This window comes from Chelmon rostratus, chromosome 4 (assembly GCF_017976325.1).
Source record: "Chelmon rostratus isolate fCheRos1 chromosome 4, fCheRos1.pri, whole genome shotgun sequence".
In the NCBI taxonomy this organism is placed as follows: domain Eukaryota; kingdom Metazoa; phylum Chordata; class Actinopteri; order Chaetodontiformes; family Chaetodontidae; genus Chelmon; species Chelmon rostratus.
This window is the reverse complement of record NC_055661.1, coordinates 8117079-8143473: the sequence shown is the minus strand read 5'-3', so window position 1 is coordinate 8143473 and position 26395 is coordinate 8117079. Positions and strand designations below refer to the sequence as shown.

At 44.0% G+C, this 26395-nt stretch overlaps 1 protein-coding gene across 1 annotated transcript; it reads left to right on the top strand.

Moving 5' to 3' along the window:
- The first annotated feature begins 1584 nt into the window (after nt 1-1584).
- On the top strand, nt 1585-3050 carry LOC121605375 (trace amine-associated receptor 13c-like). The gene is made up of 2 exons (XM_041935265.1): nt 1585-1751; nt 2240-3050. The coding sequence occupies exons 1-2, from the start codon at nt 1585-1587 to the stop codon at nt 3048-3050; spliced, it is 978 nt and encodes a 325-aa protein (XP_041791199.1).
- The last annotated feature ends 23345 nt before the right edge of the window (nt 3051-26395 follow it).

The following is a 26395-nucleotide window of genomic DNA, read 5'->3' as shown; positions in this document are numbered from 1 at the left end:
CCTGTTGGTTTAGAGATGGAATGAGAAGATCGTCTACCTTTCTCTGTAGGTGCAGTCATTTTGTCACCTGTGCCACTAAGTAAAGCCAACTATAGTAACAATCCAATTATTCATAACATCATACTCATTTGGAAACAACTTAAGAAACATTTTGAGCTTAGAAATGTGTCTTTCCTATTACCCATAAAAGCAAATCCTTCATTTGCTCCTTCTTATTTAGATGGCTCCTTTCTTGCATGGGAGGATTTGGGAATTGGTTTTGTTGGTGACCTATACCTAAAAGGAGTGTTTGCATCCTTCCAGCAACTTAAGGAAAAATATGCTCTCCCACAGTGTGACTTCTTTAAATACCTGCAGGTTAGGAGTTATGTGAGAACACATCACCCTGGGTTTGAGGGTGCGGGGCTGGACAAACTGGATAGCTGTTTAAAATACTCCACGTGGCCTAAAGGTATATCTTGTCTGTACAATACGCTCCATAGCATAGCCCCAACTGCAACTAATGCAATTAAAGCAGAATGGGAAGCAGAACTTGGTGAGCAGATGTCAAAGGATATTTGGAATAAAAGCCTTGGAATATATACATACTTGCTCAGTTAACGCACAACATTGTTAAATACCATTTAAAATTGTGCATAGATTGCTTTATTCAAAGGCAAAATTACACAAAATATTTCCAGAAATTTCATCTCTATGCAATAAATGTGACTCACCAAATGCAAACTTATTGCACAGCTATGTCCTGTGTCCCAACCTGCATAACATTTGGTCAGGGATATTTAGAATATTCTCAAAGATGTTGAAGGTGGGGTTAGAACCAGACCCAGTGCTAATCATTTTAAGAATTTCAGTAGGCGCAAGGAGACTACAGGTAGCTCAACAATGTCTACTATTTCATGGACTTCTCACTGCTAAAAAGCTCATTCTTCTTTTTTGGAAGAAGAAAGAAGAGCCCACTGTCAAACACTGGCTCACTGAGTTAACAGAAACTCTGCATGTAGAAAGAACTAGATTCTTTCTGAGAGACAAACTCAGAGAATTTGATCAGATTTGGCACCGCTTAATCTCCTATTTGAAAGGCTGAACTAATTTAAATCCTGTATATTAACTGCATTTTGTGTACTATTAGGTAAACGCTGACTGAGGGCCTGAGTGGGAGGACGGGCTGGTCAGGGTTTTTGATTGTTTTTTTCCTCTCTTTTCTTCTCTTCAACTTCTTTCTGTTTATGTACTATGTTCATATGATAATGTGAGGACCATTTCCTTTTTAAAAAAAACAACAACAAATGATGAATAGCCCTGCTCACTGTTGTTCACACTGTATGTGATAAAAAAAAAAGTAGAGAAAATTTTTTTTGCTGGCTGCCATGCATCATGCTGCCACTCTTCACAATAAAAAAATATTTGAAACAGAACTGTGGAAGAAAAAAGCTGTTTGGAGGAAGTGTGAAGGCAGATGAAGAGAGGGAGAGAGGTGATGGGCAATAGGAATGATGATGGTAATCCAGAAGTGATAAATATCCCATCTCATGAATAAGTGAATCAGAGAGCTGCTTGATCTCATCACAGTCACTATCTCTGATGATGGTGTCACTGGAAGCAGCTGAACTCTGTATTCCTCCCCTCAACACCTCCTGCAGGTCAACGCCTGTTACTCCCAAGGACATGTTCATCAAAACGCTGCTGTGCTGTATCACTCTGCTCACTGTGACACTCAACTTGTTGGTCATCATCTCCATCTCCCATTTCAGGCACAGTCACTGTTCTTGAAATATAACAGCTGATAGTGTGTTTGAGTTCAAAGCATGGATGTGAGCTTTGTTTATTTTACTGTTCTACCCTAACAAGTTGACTTTATCTCTTTGTCATTGTCTATACAACTATATTGTTAACAAGCTGAGACAAACCAGAGATGTCAGTACTTTCACTTGTGAATGAAAATGTCAGTCTCATTGGGCTTTTGCATGTATAAACATGCCATAATGTCAGCAGTCATGAAGAAAATCTACATGATAAAACCACCAAACTAAAGTTGATAATTCTTGATATGCTGTGGAGCTGAGTGATATTATAGAGCTTTATATGGCATTCAGGGTATGTAGAGTTTAATATTCATATTTCTGTGTCCATGAAAGTACAATTTCACTTTCCATATTCTGTCAATATTCTCACAATGATTGCTGTGCTCTGAACTGATTTGCACTGAACACGAGACACTAATCATAATCTCCCCCTCCAGGCAGCTCCAGACCCCCACCAATCTCATCCTTCTCTCCCTGGCTGTGTCTGACTTGCTGGTGGGCCTTGAAGCGATGCCATCTGCAATCATTCTGCAGTCCTGCTGGTTTCAGGGTAAAATCTCATGTGCTCTGTTGTATCTGTCTAGCTTCATCCTCACCTCTGCCTCCGTTGGGAACATGGTGCTCATATCTGTGGACCGCTATGTGGCTATTTGTTACCCTCTGCGCTATTCATCCATGTTAACACCAAGCAGAGTTAAAATCTGTGTATCTCTGTGTTGGATCTCTTCTGTTATCTACAACGTTATAATACTGAAAGATTACTTGTTACAAATACATTTGTCTAATTCCTGCTTTCAAGAATGTACAGTGATCATAAACTACATTTCAGGGGCAGTAGACTTATTGCTCACCTTTTTGGGCCCTGTTAGTGTGATCATAGTTCTCTATGTGAGAGTGTTTGTGGTGGCTGTGTCACAGGCACGTGTCATGAGATCTCAGATTTCAGCTGTCAAATCAAACACTGTGACTGTGAAGAAATCAGAGATGAGAGCTGCTAGAACTCTTGGTATTATCCTTCTTGTGTTTATACTTTGTCTCTGTCCATACTACATTCCTTCCATAACAGGACAGGCCACCGCAAGTGGTGTAGAGTCATCAGCTCAAGTTTGGCTGTTCTATTGTAACTCCACTTTTAATCCTCTGATCTATGCCTTTTTCTACCCCTGGTTTAGAAAATCAGTTAAACTCATTGTCAGCCTTCAGATGCTGCAGCCAGGTTCCCGAGAGGCCAACATCCTGTTGAGATAAGCAATATACTGTACAGAAAGTGACTAAACACAGGACAGAAAAAAAGAAACATTTCAGGATAGAAACCAGTCTACCTTTGAAACAACCTCTGCCAGAGAAGATGGCATTATAACACCCTTGGTTTGGAAAAGCTGCTGAATATTCACTTTCCCACAGTGTACTTCAAAACAGTCCTCCACAATGAATGAGGTGCAGGAGTAGTCTTAATATTGGATAAAAACAAAGAAAAGCTGACCTCATGTGGCATAAATTGATTAAATAGCGAAAAAGAGTGGATGCCAAAATGAAATGAGTTGAGGCCTATGTTAGCAAAAATTATTCTCTGTGATGCTGTGCTCCATCCAGAGTGTACAAAACACAGACAGAAGGCATGATTTGGAACAGAAGTAGTTGCCCTCATCCAAAGGCTTGTTGTCAGAACAAACAAAGATTGTAGTTTTTTTTTCTCATGGTCAAGTTATCAAATCAAATCTGATGCTGTAACACATTGCTGTGAAATTGTTGCTCTAATATAAAAGACCAAATGAATATTTTCACAATGTGACTGTAGGGTGCCAAAGACAAAAAATAAAAAGTCATCTTGATGTATTAATTTGTGTTTTGCTTTTCTTCCCCGACACGTACAGGGCTCTGTGTCAATGTGTCCTGATGGCTTTCTGTCTATAAATGGCATTGGGCCTTTTTTGTGTATATTTTCCTTTTGTGCATGGTAATAAATGATGCCTGACACATATTTTTGGATGCTCTGAACATTGGTAGACTCTGATCTCTCATCACCTGAACCAGTACTGATACAGATTCTGTCTGTGTGAAATTTAAGGCAAGAGCAAAACATTTAGGTACAACATTGTCTCACATAGGAAGACTATGAGTGTGTGCAAGTATCGCAGAGCTCACAACAGGCTGGCAAAGATTGGAGGTTGGTATTATGGCAGGATGTACAGTTTCCCTGCCAGCTTTCACAATGGCTATGGAGGTAATTATTAGGGCTTCCAAGTGGGTCGTAGGTGGGGGGAGACGGCAGAATGGAATGCGTCTTCCACCAATTAGGGCTTATATGGATGACATGACACTGCTAACTTCAACAGTGCCATGTACAAGGAGGTTGTTAGATAAAGTCAATCAGAATCTCAAGTGGGCTTGTATGAAGATTAAGCCTAGTAAGTCAAGGAGTATTTCAACATACAGAGGGAAAGTAAATGATAGGACGTTTGCTATAGATGGTGAGGAAATCCCAACAATTAGGGAGAAGTCAGTCAAGAGTCTCGGACGGTGGACCTGAATGATGTTGAACAGGTTTTGCAATTCAGAAAGGACGTTGCAGAAGGGCTGGAGAGAATAGATAAATCAGGCCTCCCAGGAAAACTGAGGTTGTGGAGCTTGCAGTTTGGCTTGTATCCTAGGTTAATGTGGCCAATGTCAGTATATGAAGTCCCATTATCTGTAGCAGAGAGAATGGAAAGGCTAGTTAGCTCTTATATTAGAAAATGGTTGGGTGCTCCCAGGTTCTTATATAATGTAGCTTTGTGTGGGAAAGGAATGCTTCAGCTGCCAGTATCCAGTCTAACAGAGGAGTTTAAATGCACTAAGGTTAGGACAGAACTTTTATTATCTGGGAGTAAGGACATGTTAGTTAGCAATGTGGTTCCGAATCCTTCTGGGGGGAGGAAATGGAACCCAGGGGCAGCAGTGCAGGAGGCAGAGGCAGCTCTTAGGCATGCAGAAATAGTAGGAAATGTTCAGTTTGGCCGGGGAGGCTTGGGGCTGGCCCAGGCAAACCAGTGTGGAACAAAGCAGGTCTAAAGGAGAAAAGAAAGCTTGTAGTGGAACAGGTGCGTAGGCAGGAGGAGTTGTTAAGGGGGGCAAAAGCAGTTGGTCAGGCCAACCAGGGACAATGGTTGAATTGGGAAGGTGTTGAGAAGAGGAAACTTAGTTGGAGGGACCCGTGGAATATGGACATCAATAAGCAATATTGACATACGATGTGTTGCTAACCCCGCAGAACCTAAGTCTCTGGGTACAGGGCGATCAATCGTGTCCACTCTGCTCAGGTACAGCAAGTTTAAAGCATATTTTGTCAGGTTGTAGAATTAGCTTATCACAAGGCCGGTATACATGGCGGCATAATCAGGTGCTGAGAAGCTTAGCCGGAGGCATTAAAGAGAGAAGGAAGCAGGTGAATTCCGGAAGTTCTAGAAAGGAGAGGTTAGTTGTGCAGTTTGTTCGAGAGGGGGAGAAAAATAGAGCTGCTAAGTCAGGGAGAAGGCAGGTAGGTGGCTGCCTGGTAGGGCTGATGATTGGCAAATGCAGGTCGACTGGAAAGCTAGTTGTGCCCCAGGAAATAGTTTATAGTAATCTGAGGCCGGACATTGTCTTATGGTCCATGAGTAAAAAGACTTAGCATTTTATTGAGTTAACAGTCCCTTGGGAAAATTCAGTGGAGGCAGCTTATGAAAGGAAGAAGACTCAGTATGCAGATTTAAAGACAGAATCTGAGCAAAGGGGATGGAAGACCAGGGTTTGTCCGGTTGAAGTGGGGTGTAGAGGTTTTGTTGCAGGGTCAGCTGTTTCACTGTTGAGGGAGCTGGGAGTGCAGGGGCAAAATTTAAGGAAGACAGTGAGGGAGATGTCAGATGAGGTTGCTAGGTCTAGTCAGTGGATATGGATTCGGAGAAATAATAGTAGTTTGGTGGGTGAAATAGGGGCAGTGAGGGGGTAGGGGGAGGCAGAGGACATGCATGCCCAATCCGACAGTAGAAGAGGTTAAAGTCTGAACAAGACACCTCTCCTCTGCTCTGCTTTCCCCACCCCATCTTCTCGCTCTCCCAATAGGAAGAGATCCAGGAAGAGGAAGTGTGGATAAGGTGGGGGGTGTGGCCAGCTAGAGTCTCTCTTTGGGACCATGCAGCCTGTTCAGGTGAGTTTGTGTTGTAAGATACAGAGTTGGCTTGTTTTGTTCTTTTTTGGTTGTTTTCCTGTTTTGTTTGCTTCTTGAAGGAAATGTTAGGGTTTGTTTTCCTGCTTTGTTTGCTTTTTGAAGGAAATGGTAGGGTTTGTTGCTTCTTAAAGGAAATGTTAGAAGAGGCTGTTAAATCTGGCTTGTGGTTTAGGCCTCCACCTTCAGCACCCTCTAAACTTTCTACCCCCTTTCCCGAACAAGGGTCTGTATCCAATCCCTACTTTCATCTTTGACTCTACCTCTTTTCTTTCTACCCCCTACCCGAACCAGGGTTTGTATTCCCACCCTGCTTTTATTGGTGCAGTTGGTGAGAGGCAGGGGTAGATGATGGTAGATGGTAGTGCGGCAATTGGCAGTTACATGTGGCATCTAGGCCTGTGCTAGCATTGTAGCAGCTAACAATAGCTAAAGCGGTGGTAGTATGATAGTATCTTAGCAGTTAGTATTGACATCTAGCAGTTAACATTAACAGTATAGGTGAATCTAGCTGTCTTCTTCTGTTCCTCTTAGCAGGTAGCGGTTAGCATTTAGCATTAGCATTAGCATTAGCATTGGCATTAGCTAAATGGTTGCATCGGAACTGTATTGTCTTCTTCTGTTCTTCTTAGTGGTTAGCATTAGCATTAGCTAAATGGTAGCATCAGTACTGTGCCTGTGAATATTCTCATTCATCCAGGTCATTGTACGCTTTAGGGCATTCAATCGTTCGCAACTGGACCTCGTCAGTTTGTCTTAGAAGACGTTTCGCCTCTCATCCGAGCAGGCTTCATCAGTTCGTACGCAACCAGACTTGATAGGACAGCTCTAGTCCAATGCAATGGTGTTAGGTTCAAGTATTTATCCCCTGAGTGAGACCAACCCACAAAAAACAAGAATGGTATCACTCTATTGTGAGGCAAACGATCCCCCCATTAAGGCGGGGTGGGGTGCAACCCTTTGGTGTCAACGACAGTCGTTAGCCTCGTTAGTGTCCCATTGTTGTCATTGGGAGGCTCCTGGAGCCATGTGTGAATGGCTTTGTTGTTTGTTTTCAGAGGCTAAATCTTTGAATCTCTTAGGGAGAGATGAAAGGACAGCATTGTATGTGGGAGAAAGGTGCTGTCTTAGACCTCCCCCTCTGTTCAGAGATGGTTTTTCAACCTTGACATAGATGGCTTCTCTTACTCCTCTTTCAAACCATCTGTCTTCTCTGTCCAGAATATGCACATTTTTATCCTCAAAGGAGTGTGCTTCCTCCTTGAGATGCAGGTAAACAGCTGAGTCCAGCCCTGAAGAGTTAGCCCTTCTGTGTTGTGCCATGCGTCTGCTCAGTGGCTGTTTGGTTTCCCCAATATACAAGTCTGTGCATTCCTCACTGCACTGGACTGCATACACCAGATTGTTTTTCTGTGTTCTGTTCAGTGTTTTTGCAGGAGTTGAGCTGCTTTGGTCCATTACTGTTCGCACTGTACATGCTGTCACTTGGTGGCATCATTAGAGAGCACAATATATGCCTCTGTAGTTATGCAGATGACACACGACTGTACACCTGTGCTGAACCAAATGATGCTGCAGCTATAGACTCCATTCCTAAATGTCTTTTGTAAATAAGTAAATGGATAAGCAATAATTTTGTGAAGTTAAACGAGGACAAAATTAAAATCCTACTCTAAAACAAGAACAGATATGATGTTGAATAATCTGAGGAAATTAACTCCCTGGATTCAATTTGAGGTTGTAGCTCTTGGTGTTATCCTTGATTCAGATCTAAGCTTCCACATCAACAAGGTCTCAAAAACTGATGATCACCACGAGGACGTCATTTATTGGAGCATACAAGTCCAATTCCAAAAAATTTGGACGCTGTGTAAAATGTCAATAAAAACAGAATTCAACCATTTTCAAAGGAACTGTGTTTACCAACAACACGTTTACAAAGTGTTCCTGAGCCCATGTAGTAATATCCTTACTACAATCATGTGTTGACAAAGTGGTGAACCTCACTCCATCCTTCAAATCAAATCAAATCAAACTTTATTTATACAGCACTTTTCATCCATTTAAAATGCAACACAAAGTGCTTCACAAGATAAAAGAATACAACAACAAAGAGAATAAAAGCAAAATATCCCGCTTCCAGATATACACACATGCGCTCACACACACACTCACAAAACACACACATACATACACACACACACAGTGCTGAGACATGGCAGGGCACTGAGGAACCATGTGAGGAAACACCTATGGGAGCCATCCACACTGGGAAGCGCCACAGCCTGCGGCCACCAGGAGCGCCGCCACAGAGACCACCCAGACGCCGATGGACAGGGGCAGACCCCGCACTTAATGCAGAGCGGAGCAGAGTCCTGATGCTCTCCGGCAGGCTATTCCATAGTCGAGGGCCGTAATGGCTGAATGCAGCCTCCCTGTGGGTTTTTGTATTAACTCTAGGAATAATTAAAAGTCCAGTGCTGGAGGACCTCAGGACCCGCGAGGGTTGATGTGATAAAAGCATGTCAGATAAATAAGTGAGCCCAAGACCATTCAGACATTTAAAAACTAATCAAAGAACCTTAAAATCGATCCTGAATCACACAGGGAGCCAATGCAGAGATTTTAAAATCGGTGTAATGTGAGCCCGCCCTCTGGTCTAGTCAGCACGCGTGCGGCTGGGTTCTGTAATAGTTGCAGGTTAGAAATGGTCTTTTTGGGGAGGCCAGAGAGCAGGGCATTACAGTAGTCTAAACCACAGGAGATAACAGCATGCATCAGCACCTCTGTGTTATCTTGAGAGAGAAATGGGCAGACTCTGGCTATATTCTTAAGATGATAAAACCTATATAAAATTCAGCTCAGAGTCAAAAATGATGCCCAGGTTCTTTACACATTGTGTTGGTTTAAAATCTTGTAGTTTTGGTAAAACTTTCTCTCTCTTGCCTTCAGGACCAATGACTAAGACATCTGTTTTGTCTTGGTTGAGCTGTATGGAAGAATTTGACCTAAAATTGACCCTTGGGGCATCCCACAACTTATTTTATTTGTTCTGGAGGAACATGTATCCAAACTTACCCGGAAAATATCGATCTGTGAGATAGGAGCTGAACCAGTTAAAAACCGACTAGGTTTCTCAGTCTGTTTAATAAAATGTGGTGATCTACTGTATCAAAGGCAGCATTTAGATCCAGTAGTATCAATACTGTGAGTTTATGTGAATCTGCGTTATACCTAATGTCTTTAAAATCTTTAAAAAGGCTGTCTCTGTAATGTGGTTCATCCTAAAACCAGATTGGTATTTCTCAAAAATATTGATACTATTTAAAAAATCATTTACTTGATTAAAAACCAGCTTTTCTAATATTTTACTTTAAAATGGTAAGTTGGACACAGGTCTGTAGTTATTAATAATGTTGGGGTCTAGGTTACTCTTCTTCAGAAGGGGCTTCACCACTGATGTTTTAAAGGCGGTGGGGAAGACACCCGTCTGAAGAGAGTAATTTACAATATTTAAAATCTGTTCCTCAAAGAAGCCATAAAATGTTTTTAAAAGTGATGTGAGAATTGGGTCTAAAAGGCAGGTTGTTGGGTTTACTTGGGAGAAAGCTCGACCAAGTGTCCTTGCGTCCACCAGGGCAAAACAGTGTTTCCTCAGGTTAAAGTAATGGTACAGGTGTGTTAAAAAATAAATTCTGTTGGGGTAAAAGACTGGATCTGATATTATCGATTTTATTTCTGAAGTGGTCTGCAAAGCCCTCACAGAGGGCATCTGATGGGGGTTTGGAAGGTTTTTTTTAAATTGCTATTAGCTAAACGATCGATGGTGGAGAACAGGAATTTGGTGTTGTTTTTATGGTCTTTGATGAGTCTTGAAAAATGAGAGATTCATGCCAGTTTGACTGTGTTATTGTAGATTTTCAGCTGTTCATGTAATATTTCATAGTGAATTGTCATTTTGTTTTTTGTCCACCTCCTCTCTGCACTCCTGCAATTTCTTTTGAGTTTTTTGATTTTGTCGTTACTTCTCCACGGTGATGTAGGTTTTGTTTTTATGGTTTTGGTTAAAAGTGGAGCGACAGAGTCCAGTGTTGTTTTCAGTTTGCTGTTAAAATTGTCAACAATAAAATCACAAGAAGCAGGTAAAATTTCTGCAGGAGTGCTCTTTAAAATCTCCATAAAATTTGCAGCCACTTCAGAAGTAATGTAGCGTTTCCTCACCGATCTCACCGGGGCCTCCTGGTGGTTAAAGCTGGTGAAATAAAATAAAATATACACAGTAGTGGTCAGACACAGCCAGGTCAACGACAGAGGACACACCAGTGGACAGGCCATAGGCTATGACCAGGTCCAGGGTGTGTCCTCTGTTGTGAGTCGGCTGTGTGACGTGCTGTTTAAAATCCATATAACTTAAAAGATTTAAAAAGTCATTGGACATTACGTCAGACCTATTATCGACATGTAGGTTAAAATCACCAGTTAGAAGCCACTGATATCAAGGCAAGGAAGCTCCTCACGATGCAGGGAAGTTTTCATCCCAAGTCCAGCACCCTGAGATTGTACGCTAAGCGGGCCAAGGGAAGCCAAGGAGTGGAGAGTCATTGTCCAGGATGAGACAAATGAGGTCCAGGAATACATCATGAAGATGGCCCCCAAAGATGAGCTACGAAGTGATTACCTTAGGCAACAGAAACCCAATAATGCAGAAGTGGAGGACTGACCATCATGGCGGGACAAGCCCCTTGGCATGTACCACCGCCAGAAGTAGAGGAAGTTACTGAAATCAAGAAATCCTGCCAGTGGCTGGAAAAGTCTGGACTGAAAGACAGCCCAGAAGCACTAATCATGGCTGCACAAGAACAGGCCCACAGCACAAGATCAATAGAAGCAGCAATCAACCACACCAGACAGGAGCCGAGGTTCGGGCTGTGCAAAGGTTGGCACATGTGGCAGACACACTCAGTGAGGAAAACCGCACACTTATGAGGAGGGAGGGGGAGTGAGAGCTCCACACAGCCACCGGTGTTTACCACAGCTAACATAGAAGCACGTGCGGGACACGGAGCTGCACCAAAGCAGTCGCCCTGTTGGCCAAACAACCTGACGCGGAAGTGACGCGTTAGTGATGACGGAAGTGCAGAGGAAAGAGCAGTGCGAGGACTGCCACTTTTATACTGCCCCACCTCATTAACAGCCAGCAGTGGTGCTCATGAGCAGCAGCAAATCGCCTAGGCAGGCATGTCAAACCGATTCCATAAAGGGCCGCAGAGCAGAGGAGAGGTGTCTTGTTCAGACTTTAACCGAACAAACTGCACACCTAACCTCTCCTTTCTAGAACTTCCAGAATTCACCTGCTTCCTTCTTTCTTTAATGCCTGCGGCTAAGCTTCTCAGCACCTGATTATGCCACAATGTATACCGGCCTTGTGATAAGCTAATTCTACAACCTGAAAAAATGTGCTTTAAACTTGCTGTACCTGAGCAGAGTGGACACGATTGATCGCCCTATACCCAGAGACTTAGGTTCTGCGGGGTTGGCAACACATCGTATGTCGCCCCTATCAGAAATTTAATATGGCCTTCCTCCATATTCCACAGGTCCCTCCAACTAAGTTTCCTCTTCTCAACACTTTCCCAATTCAACCATTGTCCCTGTTCGGCCTGACCAACTGCTTTTGCCCCCCTTAACAACTCCTCCTGCCTACGCACCTGTTCCACTACAAGCTTTCTTTTCTCCTTTAGACCTGCTTTGTTCCACACTGGTTTGCCTGGGCCAAGCCCCAAGCCTCCCCGGCCAAATTAAACATTTCCTACTATTTCTGCATGCCTAAGAGCTGCCTCTGCCTCCTGCACTGCTGCCCCTGGGTTCCATTTCCTCCCCCCCGAAGGGTTTGGAACCACATTGCTAACTAACATGGATACTGGCAGCTGAAGCATTCCTTTCCCATACAAAGCTACATTGCTTAAGCACCTGGGAGCACCCAACCATTTTCTAATATAAGAGCTAACTAGCCTTTTCATTCTCTCTGCTACAGATAATGGGACTTCATATACTGACATTGGCCACATTAACCTAGGATACAAGCCAAACTGCAAGCACCACAACCTCAGTTTTCCTGGGAGGCCTGATTTATCTATTCTCACCAGCCCTTCTGCAACGTCCTTTCTAAATTACACAACCTGTTCAACATCATTCAGGTCCACATTATACCACCGTCCTGGACTCTTGACTGACTTCTCCCTAATTGTTGGGATTTCCTCACCATCTATAGCAAACTTCCTATCACTTACTCTACCTCTGTATATAGACATACTCCTTGACTTACTAGGCTTAATCTTCATACTAGCCCACTTGAGATTCTCATTGACTGTATCTAACAACCTCCTTGTACATGGCACTGTTGAAGTTAGCAGTGTCATATCATCCATATAAGCCCTAATTGGTGGAAGACGTATTCCATTCTGCCGTCTGTGTGGCACTGACCCAAACGCATAAGCCAGATCTAAACATACAACATTCAAGTCTCTTTTCTCCCTCTTAGCTGTCTGAGTCTGATGCCAAATCATGCTAGTATGCTCTAAGACAAGCACCCCAAATCTCTCTAGACCATAGGAGTAGATCACATCTCCAATTTTATCCAATTTCTCCACTACATCCCCTCTAAGCCTGCTTAATATGACTGATAAATCTCTATTAACTGCCTCCCACTCTTTGCTATCATTTGCCCTCGGCCACCTAACTCTAGCTTTCTGCTCCATGCTTCTCTCCTTGGCTGGCCTGTTGACCTCAACACCAACTGCATCTCCTCTCCATACTTCCTCCTCCCCAAGGACCGTGTTACTAATATCCTGCGAACTGTGGTTTTCTACCTGTCGCTGGACTTCATCCGACTGATTCGACTGACTTCTCAAGAAATACCACTCTGCCCTTCCACTGCTAAACGCTTCCTCTTTCCCTGATGAGTTCTAAGGCCTCGGATTGATGTTATTTTCTGCCAGCCACATGGGCAAACTTGAAGTTTCTTATCCTCTGCTGCACAACTTTTGTTCTTTGTTTTTGTTCTGTTCTTAGTTGCCTTCACTGTCATCTGAGTACTGCTACCTCTGGCCCTAAGAGATGGGTCCGTGCCCCCATCCCTCACTGAGTCATGTATCCAAGGCATAGTCATATCCGTTATCCTGTTCATTACCATGCAATCCACCTGTGAGTCATCTTCCACCCCTGCTCTCGCTGACTCTATGGGTATTTTCCTTATATTGGTTGTAGCTAAGTTTGGTTGTAGCAAGGCCAAGTCTTGCCACTGCTGCCATGGGTTGCTAGCCCATACCAGCACCTGTGGGGTCTTTTCCCTCCTGTCAGCTGTCTTTCCAAGCAGTCACATGGTCTTTCCCTTGTTGTCAGCTGCTCTATTCACAACAGTCACTAGCCAAGCTAGTTGTGAGTTAATTTAAACACAAGATACTTGTGCTCAAAAAGAGGATTCATTCTCAGTGAAGAACCTTGGACCCCTAAGCTGCCTCTATACATGCCAAAGAGCAGTGATTCCTAACACGTCTCTGGGGGTCATCAGGTGGACACCTCCCTTCAACAGTGTTTCGCCTACTTCAGGACCTCCAGGAGGCTAGGTGGTGAACTCCGGTGTCCCAGAGTCACCCCCCCTAGTGCCAGTTCACACTGCTCCTACACAATCCAAACAGCACTGCCACGTTCAACTGACCCAGGCCTGTTTAGAAGATGCTCCATTTAGTGGCCAGTACTGATGCTACTATTTAGCTAATGCTAATGCTAAGAAGAACAGAAGAAGACAATACAGTTCTGATGCTACCATTTAGCTAACGCTAATGCTAACTGCTAACCGCTACCTGCTAAGAGGAACAGAGGAAGACAATAAAGCTAGATTCACCTATACTGTTAATGTTAACTGCTAGATGCCAATACTGATAAGATACTATTATACTACCACCACTTTAGCAATTGTTAGCTGCCACAATGCTACTACAGGCCTAAATGCCACATGTAACTGCCAATTGCCGCACTACCATCATCTACCTCTGTCTCTCACCAACTGCACCAATAAAAGCGGGGTGGGAATACAAACCCTGGTTCGGTAGGGGATAGAAAGTAAAGAGGTAGAGTCAAAGATGAAAGTAGGAATTGGATACAGACCCTTGTTCGGGAAAGGGGGTAGAAAGTTTAGAGGGTGCTGAAGGTGGAGGCCTAAACCACAAGCTAGATTTAACAACCTCTTCTAACATTTCCTTCAAGAAGCAACAAACCCTACCATTTCCTTCATAAAGCAAACAAAGCAGGAAAACAACCAAAAAAGAACAAAACAAGCCAACTCTGTATCTTACAACACAAACTCACCTGAACAGGCCACATGGTCCCAAATAGAGACTCTAGCTAGCCACACCCCCACCTTATCTACACTTCCTCTTCCTGGATCTCTTCCTATTGGGAGAGTGAGAAGATGGGGCGGGGAAAGCAGAGCAGAGGAGAGGTGTCTTGTTCAGACTTTAACCTCTTCTCCTGCCGGATTAGGCATGCATGTCCTCTATATATATGTACATATTATACAAGCAAAATGAAATTTGACTATATAAAAGAAAAATAAAATATGCAGAAAAAAAATATATAAAAAATATGTAAAAAGCATGTACTGCCCCAATAGCTGTGGAAAAAGAACAATGTAAAGTGCCTTCAGATTAAAAATAATAATAGTGTTACTACTATTGCACAGAAAAATAAAATATACTAAACAGTAAATGATATGTAATATTGCACAGGATGTAAAAGGAAATATGTAATATTGCACAAAATGTATGGATATGACCTTAATTTGTCAAACAACATCAACACAGTCTTATGTTAAGTGGTGCTGGAGTTGAATGATCTGACAGCTGATGGAATGAAGGACCAGCGGTAGCGTTCCTTTTAAACTCTGCATGCAGCAATCTGTTACTCAAGGAGCTGCTAAGGGCCCCCACTGTGTCATACAGGGGATGGGAGGGGTTGTCCATGATTGATCAATCAATCAATCAAACTTTATTTCTATAGCACCTTCCAACATCCAAAAGGAGCACAAGGTGCTTAACAAAGAAGAATAAAATTAACAAATAAATTAAAACAAGTAAAAAGAATCTTAAAAAACACACAGTCAGAAGGAAACTAAGCATTAAACGCCAGCTGTACAAGTGCGTTTTAAGATGACATTTAAAAGCATTAAGATCAGAGACAGTCTGCACCTGTGAGAGTTCCAGAGCTTAGAGCCATGAACACGCTGGGGACAACCAACGAGATGTGGTTAGATGAACGGAGAGTCCTGGCAGGTTGATAAATTGCCAGCAGCTCTTTGATGCAGGCAGGGGCCTGTCCATTTATGGCCTTTAAGACCAATATCAGGACCTTGTACTGAACTCTGAAACAGTTGGAGCGCTTGGAGGACCGGGGTGATGTGTGCATGCTTAGAGGAGTTGGAGATGAGACGTGCTGCTGCGTTCTGAACCAGTTGCAATTTATGGAAGAGTGAGTGGTCCAGCTTAGAGGGCATTGCAGTAATCAATCCTTGAGCTGATGAAAGCGTGGACTGCCTTTTCCGTATCTGCCCAGGACAGGAATGGTTTCACCCTACTCAGGAGCCTTAGTTGGAAGAAGCTCACCCTCACAACTGAGCTGATCTGCTTCTCGAAGTTAAGTCCCTCGTCAAAAATGACACCTAGATTCCTCACAGCAGGAGCAAATTGAGGTGTAGACAAACAAAAATCAGGAGAACTGCAGGCTGGGTCGGGGCTGAACAGAATGTACTCAGTCTTCCCCTCATTCAAATGAAGGAAGTTCTGGGACAACCACTTTTTGACAGAGTAGAGACTATAGTTATTGAGAGGGTCTAGCGCAAAGTGATCATTGAGTAGGACTGGAAGATCGATTTGGAGATCATCAGCGTAGAAATGATATTGGATGCTGTTGACCAAGTGGCAGCATGTACAGTGAAAACAGAAAGGGACCAAGAATGGAGCCTTGAGGCACTCCAGACGAGAGTGGGGCAGCAGAAGAAGCAAAATCATTTGTATGTACTGCAAAAGACCTGTTTGAGAGATATGAGGAAAACCATCTGAGAACCGAACCCTGCGGGCCGACAGTGTGTTGAAGTCGGGAAATGAGGGTGGAATGATCCAAGGTGTCAAAGGCAGCGGATAGATCTAGCAGCACCAAGACGTCAGAACTTTTGTTGTCCAGAGCTGCCAGGATGTCATTGTGGACCCTCAGCAATGCAGACTCGGTGCTATGTCTCGACCTGAAATTTGTCCGCAAAACCATTAACACAGAGGTGAGCCTGAAGTTGTGAAAGAACCAGCTTCTCCATCAGTTTGAATAAAAAAGGCAGATGAGACATAGGATGGAAATTAGATAAAAGGGAGGGATCTAGGCTGGGTTTTTTGAGCAGTGGTTTAACAATTGCGTGTTTGAGAGCAGCTGGTACAGTGCCCAAACTAAGACAGCTGTTTATGAAGGAAACAAGGCATGGGACAAGGATGTCAATGTCTCCTTCATAAACCGAGCAGGGACAGCATCTAGTGCACAGGTGGTAGATTCCAGCTCCTGGACAGATTTTTTGAGGTCCACAAGAGTGACAGGTTCAAAATTCTCAAACACACATTGTGCAACAGGAGCGGATGAAATATCTGTAGGAGTGTGAGTGATAGCTTGCCTAATAGACAAAACTTTGTCCAAAACGTACAGCTTGAGAGCATTGCAGGTTTGCACAGAAGCATCATTCAAAACAAAAGACACAGGATTGATCACAGAGTTAATGGTTTTGAATAGCACTCCAGGGTGGTGACTATTGTTACTGATGAGATTGGAAAGGTATTGCCCTTTAGCATCCCTCACTGCTCTCTGAAAAGTAACAAGGCTGTCTTTAAAAATGTCCAGTGACACCTGTAACCTGTCCTTCTTCCATTTTTGCTTTGCTTGTCTACACTGACGCTTGAGGGCTTGAGTTGTATCATTAAGCCAGGGGACAGAAGCAGTTTTAGTAGACACAGTTTTAAAAGCTGCTACAGAGTCCAGGATCTGGGAGCAGGTGGAGTGGAAGGCAGAGAGGAAACGGTCTGGGCATAAGGGAGAGGTCAGTTCAGGAGCAGAGCAAAAATCAGATGCCAAAAAGGCGGCTGAAAAGTCCCTAACTGAGGAGGAGGTAAAGACGTGCCAACGTTGGGGGTCAGTAGGAGTGGGGGCAGGAGGAGCAGTGCAGATGTCAAACTGTATAAGAGAGTGATCAGTGATGGGAAGAACTGACAACTCACAGTTAGACACTGTGAACCCCCGAGAAATGATACGGTCTAATGTATGTCCTAACTTAACTCTTACCCCTCTCAGTGGGACCTGAGACAGTCTGTGTGAGATCCAGAGAATCTAAGAAAGATTTAAAGTGATTAGCCAACTGATCTGAATCTGATCTCCCCACAGATTAAAATGTTGTCAAACTTAGGCATAAATTCCGCTACAAACTTGCAAAACTCACTCAAGAAATCCTTTTTCAGTTTTGGCGGCCGATAGATGACAGCACAGAGAATGGGACAGGGCAGAGTCAGTACAAAGACTGGAGAACCCCCTGGTGGACAGTTGGCAGCATTTCAGGGACTGCTTGTACGTGGTGGCGATCCCTCCGCCGATTGCCTCAGGAAGTTTAGGAACAGATGTCGATGTAAGCTTTGCCAACATCCTCCTCTCACCTACATCCTCAGTGGTGTCCAGAGGGCAGTCCAGGACAGAGCCAGCTCTCCTGACCAGTTCATTAAGTCTCTTTCTGTCCCTCTCAGAACTTCTGCAGCCCCAGCAGACCACTGCGTAGAAGACTGCAGATGCAACCACAGAGTCATAGAAAGTCCTAAGTAATGTCCTACATACTCCAAAAGACCTCAGTCTTCTCAGGAGATGAAGATGACGTTGGCCCTTCCCATACAGGGCATCAGTGTCAGTGGACCAGTCCAGTTTATTGTTTAGGTGTACACCCAGGTTTGTACTCCTCTACGATCTCAATGTCAAAACCCTGGATGCACACCAGTGTAGTCTGTGGTGCTTTCCTGCGGAAGTCTATCACCATCTCCTTGGTCTTGCCGGCATTGATGTGCAGGTGGTTTAGTCCACACTTCCCTGTATTCCAAATCGTTCCCCTGCGATACACATCCAACGATGGCTGTATCATCAGAGAACTTCTGGAGGTGGCAGCTGGTTATGTTGTGTCTGAAGTGTGTAGAGGGTAAAGAGAAAAGGAGAGAGCCCATACCCTGCAGAGCCCTGGTGCTGCAAACTGCCACATCCGACACACAGTCGCGAAGCCTCACATACTGTGGTCTGTTGGTGAGGTAGTCGATGGTCCATGCAGCCAGGTGACAGTCTACTCCAGCACTTTCCAGCTTCCCCCTCAGCAGTGAGGGCTGGATTGTGTTGAAAGCACTAGTGTCATGTCACAATCTCTGGTATTTTGTGCTCATTCCTGTCTCTCTCTCTCTTTCCCTCTGCCTACAGGTACATGAGTAAGGGCGGAGCTGATTTCCTCAGGAGTGAAACTGATTGCACACACCTGACACTAATAAGCCCATTAGCGCTGGCTACTTAAGCCGGGACCAAACACTCCTTCAGTGCCAGAATATTCCCTCATGTCGCCACGCATTGTATCGCTCCTGAGGAGAATCTATGCTTCCTATTCCTTGTAGTTTTGAGAATTTTCCTGAGGTATCCTCCCGAGTTTCTGTATAGTTCTTTTGTTGCTAATTTGTGAGTACTATTTCCCGTTTTGGGTGTTTTGTGTTTTGTAGCTCTTTTAGTTGATACTTTGATTATTGATATCTTTTTCCCGTTTTGGCGTCCTGTTGTACTTTGTGATTGTTAAATAAATACTTAAATACAACTGGAGAAGTCAAAAAACACGATCCTCACTGTACCATTGTCTCCAGGTGGGAAAGAGAGCGATGGAGCAGGTAGATGATAGCGTCTTCCACACCAGTGCATGGTCGGTATGCAAACTGTAGGGGGTCCAGCTCGCTGCCCACCAGGTGACGAAGATGGTTAAGTATAATCCTCTCCAGTGTCTTCATCAGGTGGGAAGTTTACGGAAGGTTACAGACCTGAAGTGGTTGGGCTCCCTGGGATGCACAGTCTGAACTTAACCTTTAAAAGAGCGAACTTCTTCCCATCAATCCTCTGGCAAAAAATACACCCCCGCCTTTTTTCCCTTTCAAATACAGACAAATATAAATACTTGGGGGTGCATATTGCAAACTCAATTAATCTACTTTTCTCCAAAATTTTTTCTCCTCACCTTGAGAGGTGTAAACCAAACTTTGATGGTCTGGTCTCCCACTACTCAGAACCAGAACCCCAAATTTCCTAGTCGTCCCCCCAGAAACTCTGGTTGACTCGTTGTTGGCTCTTGATCCTGAACAAAAGCAACTAGTGTCCAGCATTTACAGCCTTATCAATTCTACTGTTGATGGCCCAGATTCTGGTCCCAAGGATTCTTGGGAGAGGGAGCTTGGAATCACACTGCCTGATGAATACTGGCAATGAGTTTTACGGTTGGTTGGCTCCACTTCTTCAATCTGTGCAAGGCATGGCCTCTTACAGTGTAAAGTTGTACACTACACTAATTTGATTGACCCCAATGCAACTGATTCACATAATAGGTGCAAACAATCTCCAGCCGACCACTCCCACATTTTTTTTTTTTTTTTTGGGGGGGGGGGTGATTCGCAGCTGGGGAACAAACAAGCTTTTAAGAGAAAGTGTGTGGACAAGATGAAGAGAGGGAGAGAGGTGATGGGCAACAGGAATGATGATGGTAATCCAGAAGAGATAAATATCTCATCTCACATCTCATTAATAAGTCAATCAGAGAGCTGCTCGACCTCAGCAGCTCTCTGTTCAGATCCACAGTCACTATCTCTGATGATGGAGTCACTGGAAGCAGCTGACATCGGTAGACATCTGTGTAGAGTCATCAGCTCAAATTTGGCTGTTCTTTTGTAACTCCACTTTTAATCCTCTGATCTATGCCTTTTTTCTACCCCTGGTTTAGAAAATCAGTTAAACTCATTGTCAGCCTTCAGATGCTGCAGCCAGGTTCCCGAGAGGCCAACATCATGTTGAGATAAGCAATATACTGTACAGGAAGTGACTAAACACAGGACAGAAAAAAGAAACATTTTCAGGATGGAAACCACTCTACCTTTGAAACAACCTCTGCCAGAGAAGATGGAATTATAACACCCTTGCTTTGGAAAAACTATTGAATATTCAGTTTCCCACAGTGTACTTCAAAACAGTCCTCCACAATGAATGAGGTGCAGGAGTAGTCTTTAATATTGGATAGAAACAAAGCAAAACTGACCTCATGTGGCATAAATTGATTAAATAGCCAAACAGAGTAGATGCCAAAATGAAATGAGTTGAGGCCTGTGTTAACAATAATTATTCTCTGTGATGCTGTGCTCTATCCAGAGTGTACAAAACACAGAAAGAAGGCATGATTTGGAACAGAAGTAGTTGCCCTCATCCACAAGCTTGTTGTCAGACAAACAAAGATTGTAGTTTTTTTTCCCATGGTCAAGTTATCAAATCAAATATGATGGGTAACAAATAGCCACATAGCGGTCGACAGATATGAGCACCATGTTCCCAACAGAGGCAGATGTGAGGATGAAGCCAGACAGATATGAAAGAGCACATGAGGTTTTACCCTGAAACCAGCAGGACTGCAGGATGATTGCAGATGCCATCACTGCAAGGCCCACCAGCAGGTCAGACACAGCCAGGGAGAGGAGGATGAGATTGGTGGGGGTCTGGAGCTGCCTGGAGGGGGAGTTTATGATTAGTGTCTCATGTTCAGTGCAAATTGTGTGGATCACAGCAATCATTGTGAGAATACAGACAGAATATGGAAAGTGAAATCTTACTTTTTTTACATACAGAAATATGAAAATCAAACTCTACATATCCAACATGCCACATAAAGCTCCGTAATATCACTGAGCTCCACAGCATATCAAGTAATTGCGACATCATTTTGCTTGTATTATTAAGTACATTTTCATCATGACGACAGCTGTGTTTATGTCATGTGTCTCTGACATGCAATTGCCCTAGAGACTGACATTTTCACTCTCAACTGAAAACACTGACATCTCTGGCTTGTTTCAGCTTTTTTTTTAAAAAAAACCTTGGATTCAGTGAGGACACAGAAAAAAAGTTGTCTTGTCAGACTAGAACAGTACAATAAACAAAGCTTCCATCCATGACTTAAACTCAAACACACTATCAGCTGTTATCTTTCAAGAACAGTGACTGTGCCTGAAGTGGGAGATGGAGATGACGACCAACAAGTTGAGTGTCACAGTGAGCAGAGTGATACAGCACAGCAGTGTTTTGATGAACATGTCCTTGGGAGTAACAGGCGTTGACCTGCAGGAGGTGTTGAGGGGAGGAATACAGAGTTCAGCTGCTTCCAGTGACTCCATCATCAGAGATAGTGACTGTGGATCTGAACAGAGGTCGAGCAGCGCTCTGACTGACTTATTAATGAGATGAGATATTTATCTCTTCTGGATTGCCATCATCATTCCTGTTGCCCATCATCGCTCTCCCTCTCTTCATCTTGTCCACACACCTCCTCCCAACAGCTTGTTTATTCCCCAGCTGCTAATCATCAGCTCATCAATAACATTATTCACCCCCCCTCACCCCCTTGTTGTCCTCCCTACATCTATCTCCCCCTTCTTCAGATAATTACTACAATGATCCCCTGTTTTTAATCTTTGTAATCTTTATTTAAGTTTTATATATATGTTTTGTTTTTTTTTTAAGTTTTTTTTGCCTATTTTTAATTAAATAGATCTGAATGTAGGATAACACCAAGAGTTATTACCTCAGATTTAATACAGGGATGAAAAGGCCGAGGGGCTCGAAGGAGTCAGGGCTCAAAAGCAGGAGACCAAACACAGTTCCAACAAAAGGCGAGCACAAAGGCTGATTTATTTACAAAAGCAAAAGGGCAATACAGGCAAACTAAGGGCTCAGAGGTCGTGTCAAAAAGGAGGAACAAAAAACACTAAGGAGCACAAAAAGAGAACTAAGGACGCTAAGGTAATCAAACAACAATAGAGAACTATGGCACGTTTAACAGGACTGGTAGCGAGACGAGATACTGGGAGCACAAGATGTACAAGCCAATCTGGCACAAGACAAAGGGAGACTATATATACATGAGGCAACAATGCACAGGTGGAGACAATCAGGGCGGGGCAGACAATCAGACAGGCGGGAAACACATCAGGAAGTCAGGATCTGAAACGAGAGGAGACGGGACCTCCATCAACCATGCAAGGCGGTGGGGGCGGTTTGGTGGCGGGGACCAGGGGGCTCTCTTGGACCGGCTACAGCTTGGACACATGAAAGGTCGTGTGCACTCTCAAGGACCTAGGAAGCTTCAGACGAACAGACACAGGGTTAATGATTTTTGTGATTTCGTAAGGACCTACGAACCTAGGTGACAGCTTCTGAGAGTGAACATGGAGTGGGAGGTCTCGGGTCAACAGCCAGACCTTCTGGCCTGGAGCATACTAGGGAGCATCACGGCGGTGACGGTCAGCAGCTGTCTTCATCTGGTCCTGACTCATGAGCAGAACCTTCCTGGCTGCTGCCCAGATGCGCCGACAGCGTCTCACGAGGGCGTGAGCAGATGGCACAGCGACCTCGTGTTCGTTCACCTCAAATAGAGGGGGTTGGTAACCATAGACACAGTGCAACGGTGACATGCCTGTAGCTGTGGTAGGAAGTGTGTTATGTGCATATTCGACTCATGTGAGATTATCACTCCAAGAGGTCTGATTCTGGGAAACCAGACATCGCAAGCATGTCTCTAACTCTTGGTTAAGTCTTTCTGTTTGCCCATTGAGGGTGATAGCCTGAAGTCAGACTCACTGTGGCCCTGGGTGACTTACAAAACTCCCGCCAAAACATGGAGATGAATTGAGGGCCCCTATCAGAAACAATGTCTTTGGGTAAGTCGTGAATCCTAAACACCTCCTTGAGGAGAATTTCAGCAGTTTCTTTAGAGGAGGGGAGTTTAGGCAGGGCAATGAAATGAGTCATCGCTGGGACACCCTGCCGGGGATTCTAATCCCTCATTGGCCTGTTGCACATCTTTTTCTATTTGCCATGAAACCCCACCTACCACACAGTTCAGTGGCAGGATGGCTTCCGGTTCCTTGGCGGCTGGTTCCGGTTCGTACAACCGAGACAAAGCATCGGGTTTGACGTTTTGTGAACCCGGACGAAATGAAATACTAAACCGGAACCGGCTGAAAAATAGAGCCCAGTGTGCCTGTCTGGGATTCAGTCTTTTAGCCTTTTTGATGTACTCAGGATTCTTATGATCAGTAAGTACCACGAATGGATGCTCAGCCCCCTCCAGCCAATGTCTCCATCCATCCTCTAAGGCTGTTTTCACCGCTAGTAGCTCTCTGTTACCCACATCATACTTTCTTTCAGTGGGTGACAACTTACGGGATAGGAAGGCACAGGGGTGAATCCGGTTGTCCTGTGCATTGCGCTGGGATAGGACCGCCCCCACTCCCTCATTGGAGGCGTCTACTTCGACCACGAACTGCTGCTGTTGATCGGGGAACGGTGAGTACGGGTGCTGAGGTGAAGGCGGACTTTAGACGCTGGAAGGCGTTTTCAGCTTCAGAGGACCACTGAAAGGCGGACTTGGCAGAAGTTAGCTGGTGGAGAGGTGACGCAACTGTGCTGAAGTTGCAGATGAATTTGCGGTAAAAGTTGGCAAAACCGAGAAACTGCTGCAGTTTCTTACGGTTAGATGGAACTGGCCAGTTAGCTACGGCACTCACCTTCTCAGGGTCCATCTGGATCTGGTTCTCGGAAATAACATAACCCAAGAAGCCGACTTGATTGCTGTGAAATTCACTTTTGTCAGCTTTCACATACAAATGATGTTCAAGTAGGCGGGACAACACCTGCCGTGTGTGGTGCTTATGAGAGTCTATGTCCGGGGAAAAGATCAATATATCGTCTAAATAGATGAAAAAAAAAGTCATTCAGGTATTCTCTAAGCACATCATTCACATACCCTTGGAATACCGCAGGTGCGTTGGTGAGTCCAAAGGGCATGACCAAGTACTCATAGTGGCCACTGGGGGTATTGAACCTGGTTTTCCACTCATCTCCCTCACGGATGCGTATTAGGTGGTAGGCGTTCCGGAGATCTATCTTCGAAAACCAGCGAGCCTGTTGCAAAAGTTCAAATACAGTGTTCATTAAAGGCAGAGGGTAACGATTCTTTACTGAGATTTCATTTAAACCACTGTAATCAATACAAGGTCGGAGGGACCCGTCTCTCTTCTCCACAAAGAAAAACCCCGCCCCTGCAGGAGATGAGGATGGGCGGATGATGCCGGCTTTCAGTGACGCATGAATGTAGTCGTCCATAGCCTTTCGTTCCGGTCCAGAAAGGGAGTAGAGCCGGCCCTTGGGGATTGGAGCACCAGGAAGTAGATCAATGGGACAATCGGAAGCTCGATGTGGCGGCAGAGAGGTGACTTTCTCTTTATTGAATACTTCCTTGAGGTCCCAGTAGCATTCTGGCACTTTAGCCAAATCGGGATAACGCTCCTCCGCTCCCTCTGTTGGCCGGACAGGACTCTGCTCTGGATGGTCAGTCAATTCACAATTCTCAGTGATATGAGTTACTTGGAAGATGAAGCTGCCGTTTAAGGTGCTGGCGTTGAGTGGATTAGACAGTTTTTTAACCCCAATCTGGTATTTTCTCGCCAGATTCCAGTCCATAAAGTTATCATTAGCCCCTGAATCTATGAGAGCTCCTAGCTCTATCAGCTGGTTATTGGCGCGCAGAATTACTCTAGTCAAGGTGCAGGGAGGTTTTGAAAAGTCATTTGCAGAGATGGGGGGACTTGGGGAAAAAACTTGGTTTCCTTCGTTATACACTGTTGGTAAGGTCCACATGCGTTAATATGATTTTTCTTCGCGTCTTTTTCACCTGGTCGCTCCCAGCATGTCACCATGAAACTCCGGGAGAGCAGATTAGGGGACACGTTACTTATGCATTGCTGGGTGTGGACAACTCTTGGTGCGTTCATGAGCCAAACAGGTATAGGAATTTTCACCAGTCTAAACTTGTAACAGCATAACGCAATATAACAGTGAAGTTGTTGGTACACTAGTTGTTTTAAGAAACATGTTAATTTTGTTATTTATTCATTCATGGGTTAAATAAATTTATTTCTATTCATCCATAAATTGATATATTGTAGAAACTTACTGTTATATTTGTGTCATGCTGTTAAGTGCAGAACTCAAAAGTTCCTACTGTTAGCTGCCATGCACTTGCCATTTACATCCAAAACATCTATACATGCCTGCCTAGAATGAGGCTGTACGAATCAAAACTTTATTCTCAGATGTTTTGACTACTTTGTAAGCAGTAATGACAAGCTGTGCAATGAATATATGAGTTTAAAATGAATCTTTTTCTCCCTCTTTCCCAATGTTTAGGTATGAAGAATAAATAAGTAGTGATTTTGTTTGTGCTTTTTCTTTGCTCAAGAATTGATTCTCCAAGAGGCGAGCAAAGCGGCGCCAACTACATGCGGAGAAGAGGAGGAAGAGGTTGAGGACACAGAGCCTTCGTCAGGCCTTTTTGCATCTTACCATAGGAAGAGGCAAAAGAAGGATTCCACTTCAACACCACATATGCAGCTTACACACTTTTTGGACATTTGTAGTGGACAAGACTGCCTCCAATTCTGGACACTAAACAGACACACCCTTCCTTCTCTCTTGGAGGTTGTGGCAAGACTGTTGCATATTCCTGCATCCAGTGCGCCTGTAGAGCGTGTTTTCAGCCAAGGTGGTGTGATCATGGGACCTCATCGTTCCCAACTCAGTGCAAAAGTGTTGACTAATCTGATGTTTTGCAAGTGTAATAGCCATTGGTAATGGCTCACACAACTCAAGATATTCTGATGCTCTCTTAGGCACACACACCACACACTCACTATCACACACAGACACAGACAGACACATACATTTTTGTTGGATTAAGTACATTCTACCTCAAGTTTCAGTTCCGGTGTTATTTTTTCCATATACGACAGTAATGTGGTTGTTTCATCTTTTTTAAGTAATAAAAAGCTGTTTGAAATTCATTCATGTTGAGCTGATTCATTAACTTATCAGCTTAAAAAAGATATTGATTCTGAAAAACAGGATTGGTGAAATACAGACATTTGAAAAAGGTAATTAATTTGATAATGACTTGACTTGTGACTTGACTTGACTTGCTTGACTAAAGCTATGCTTGGACTTGACTTGC

Excerpts from the sequence above, each read along its gene's own strand:
- LOC121605375 (XM_041935265.1), top strand. The coding sequence starts at position 1,585 with ATGGTGTCACTGGAAGCAGCTGAACTCTGTATTCCTCCCCTCAACACC. Across the intron at positions 1,752-2,239 it reads ATCTCCATCTCCCATTTCAG|GCAGCTCCAGACCCCCACCA; the intron begins GCACAGTCACTG and ends CTCCCCCTCCAG.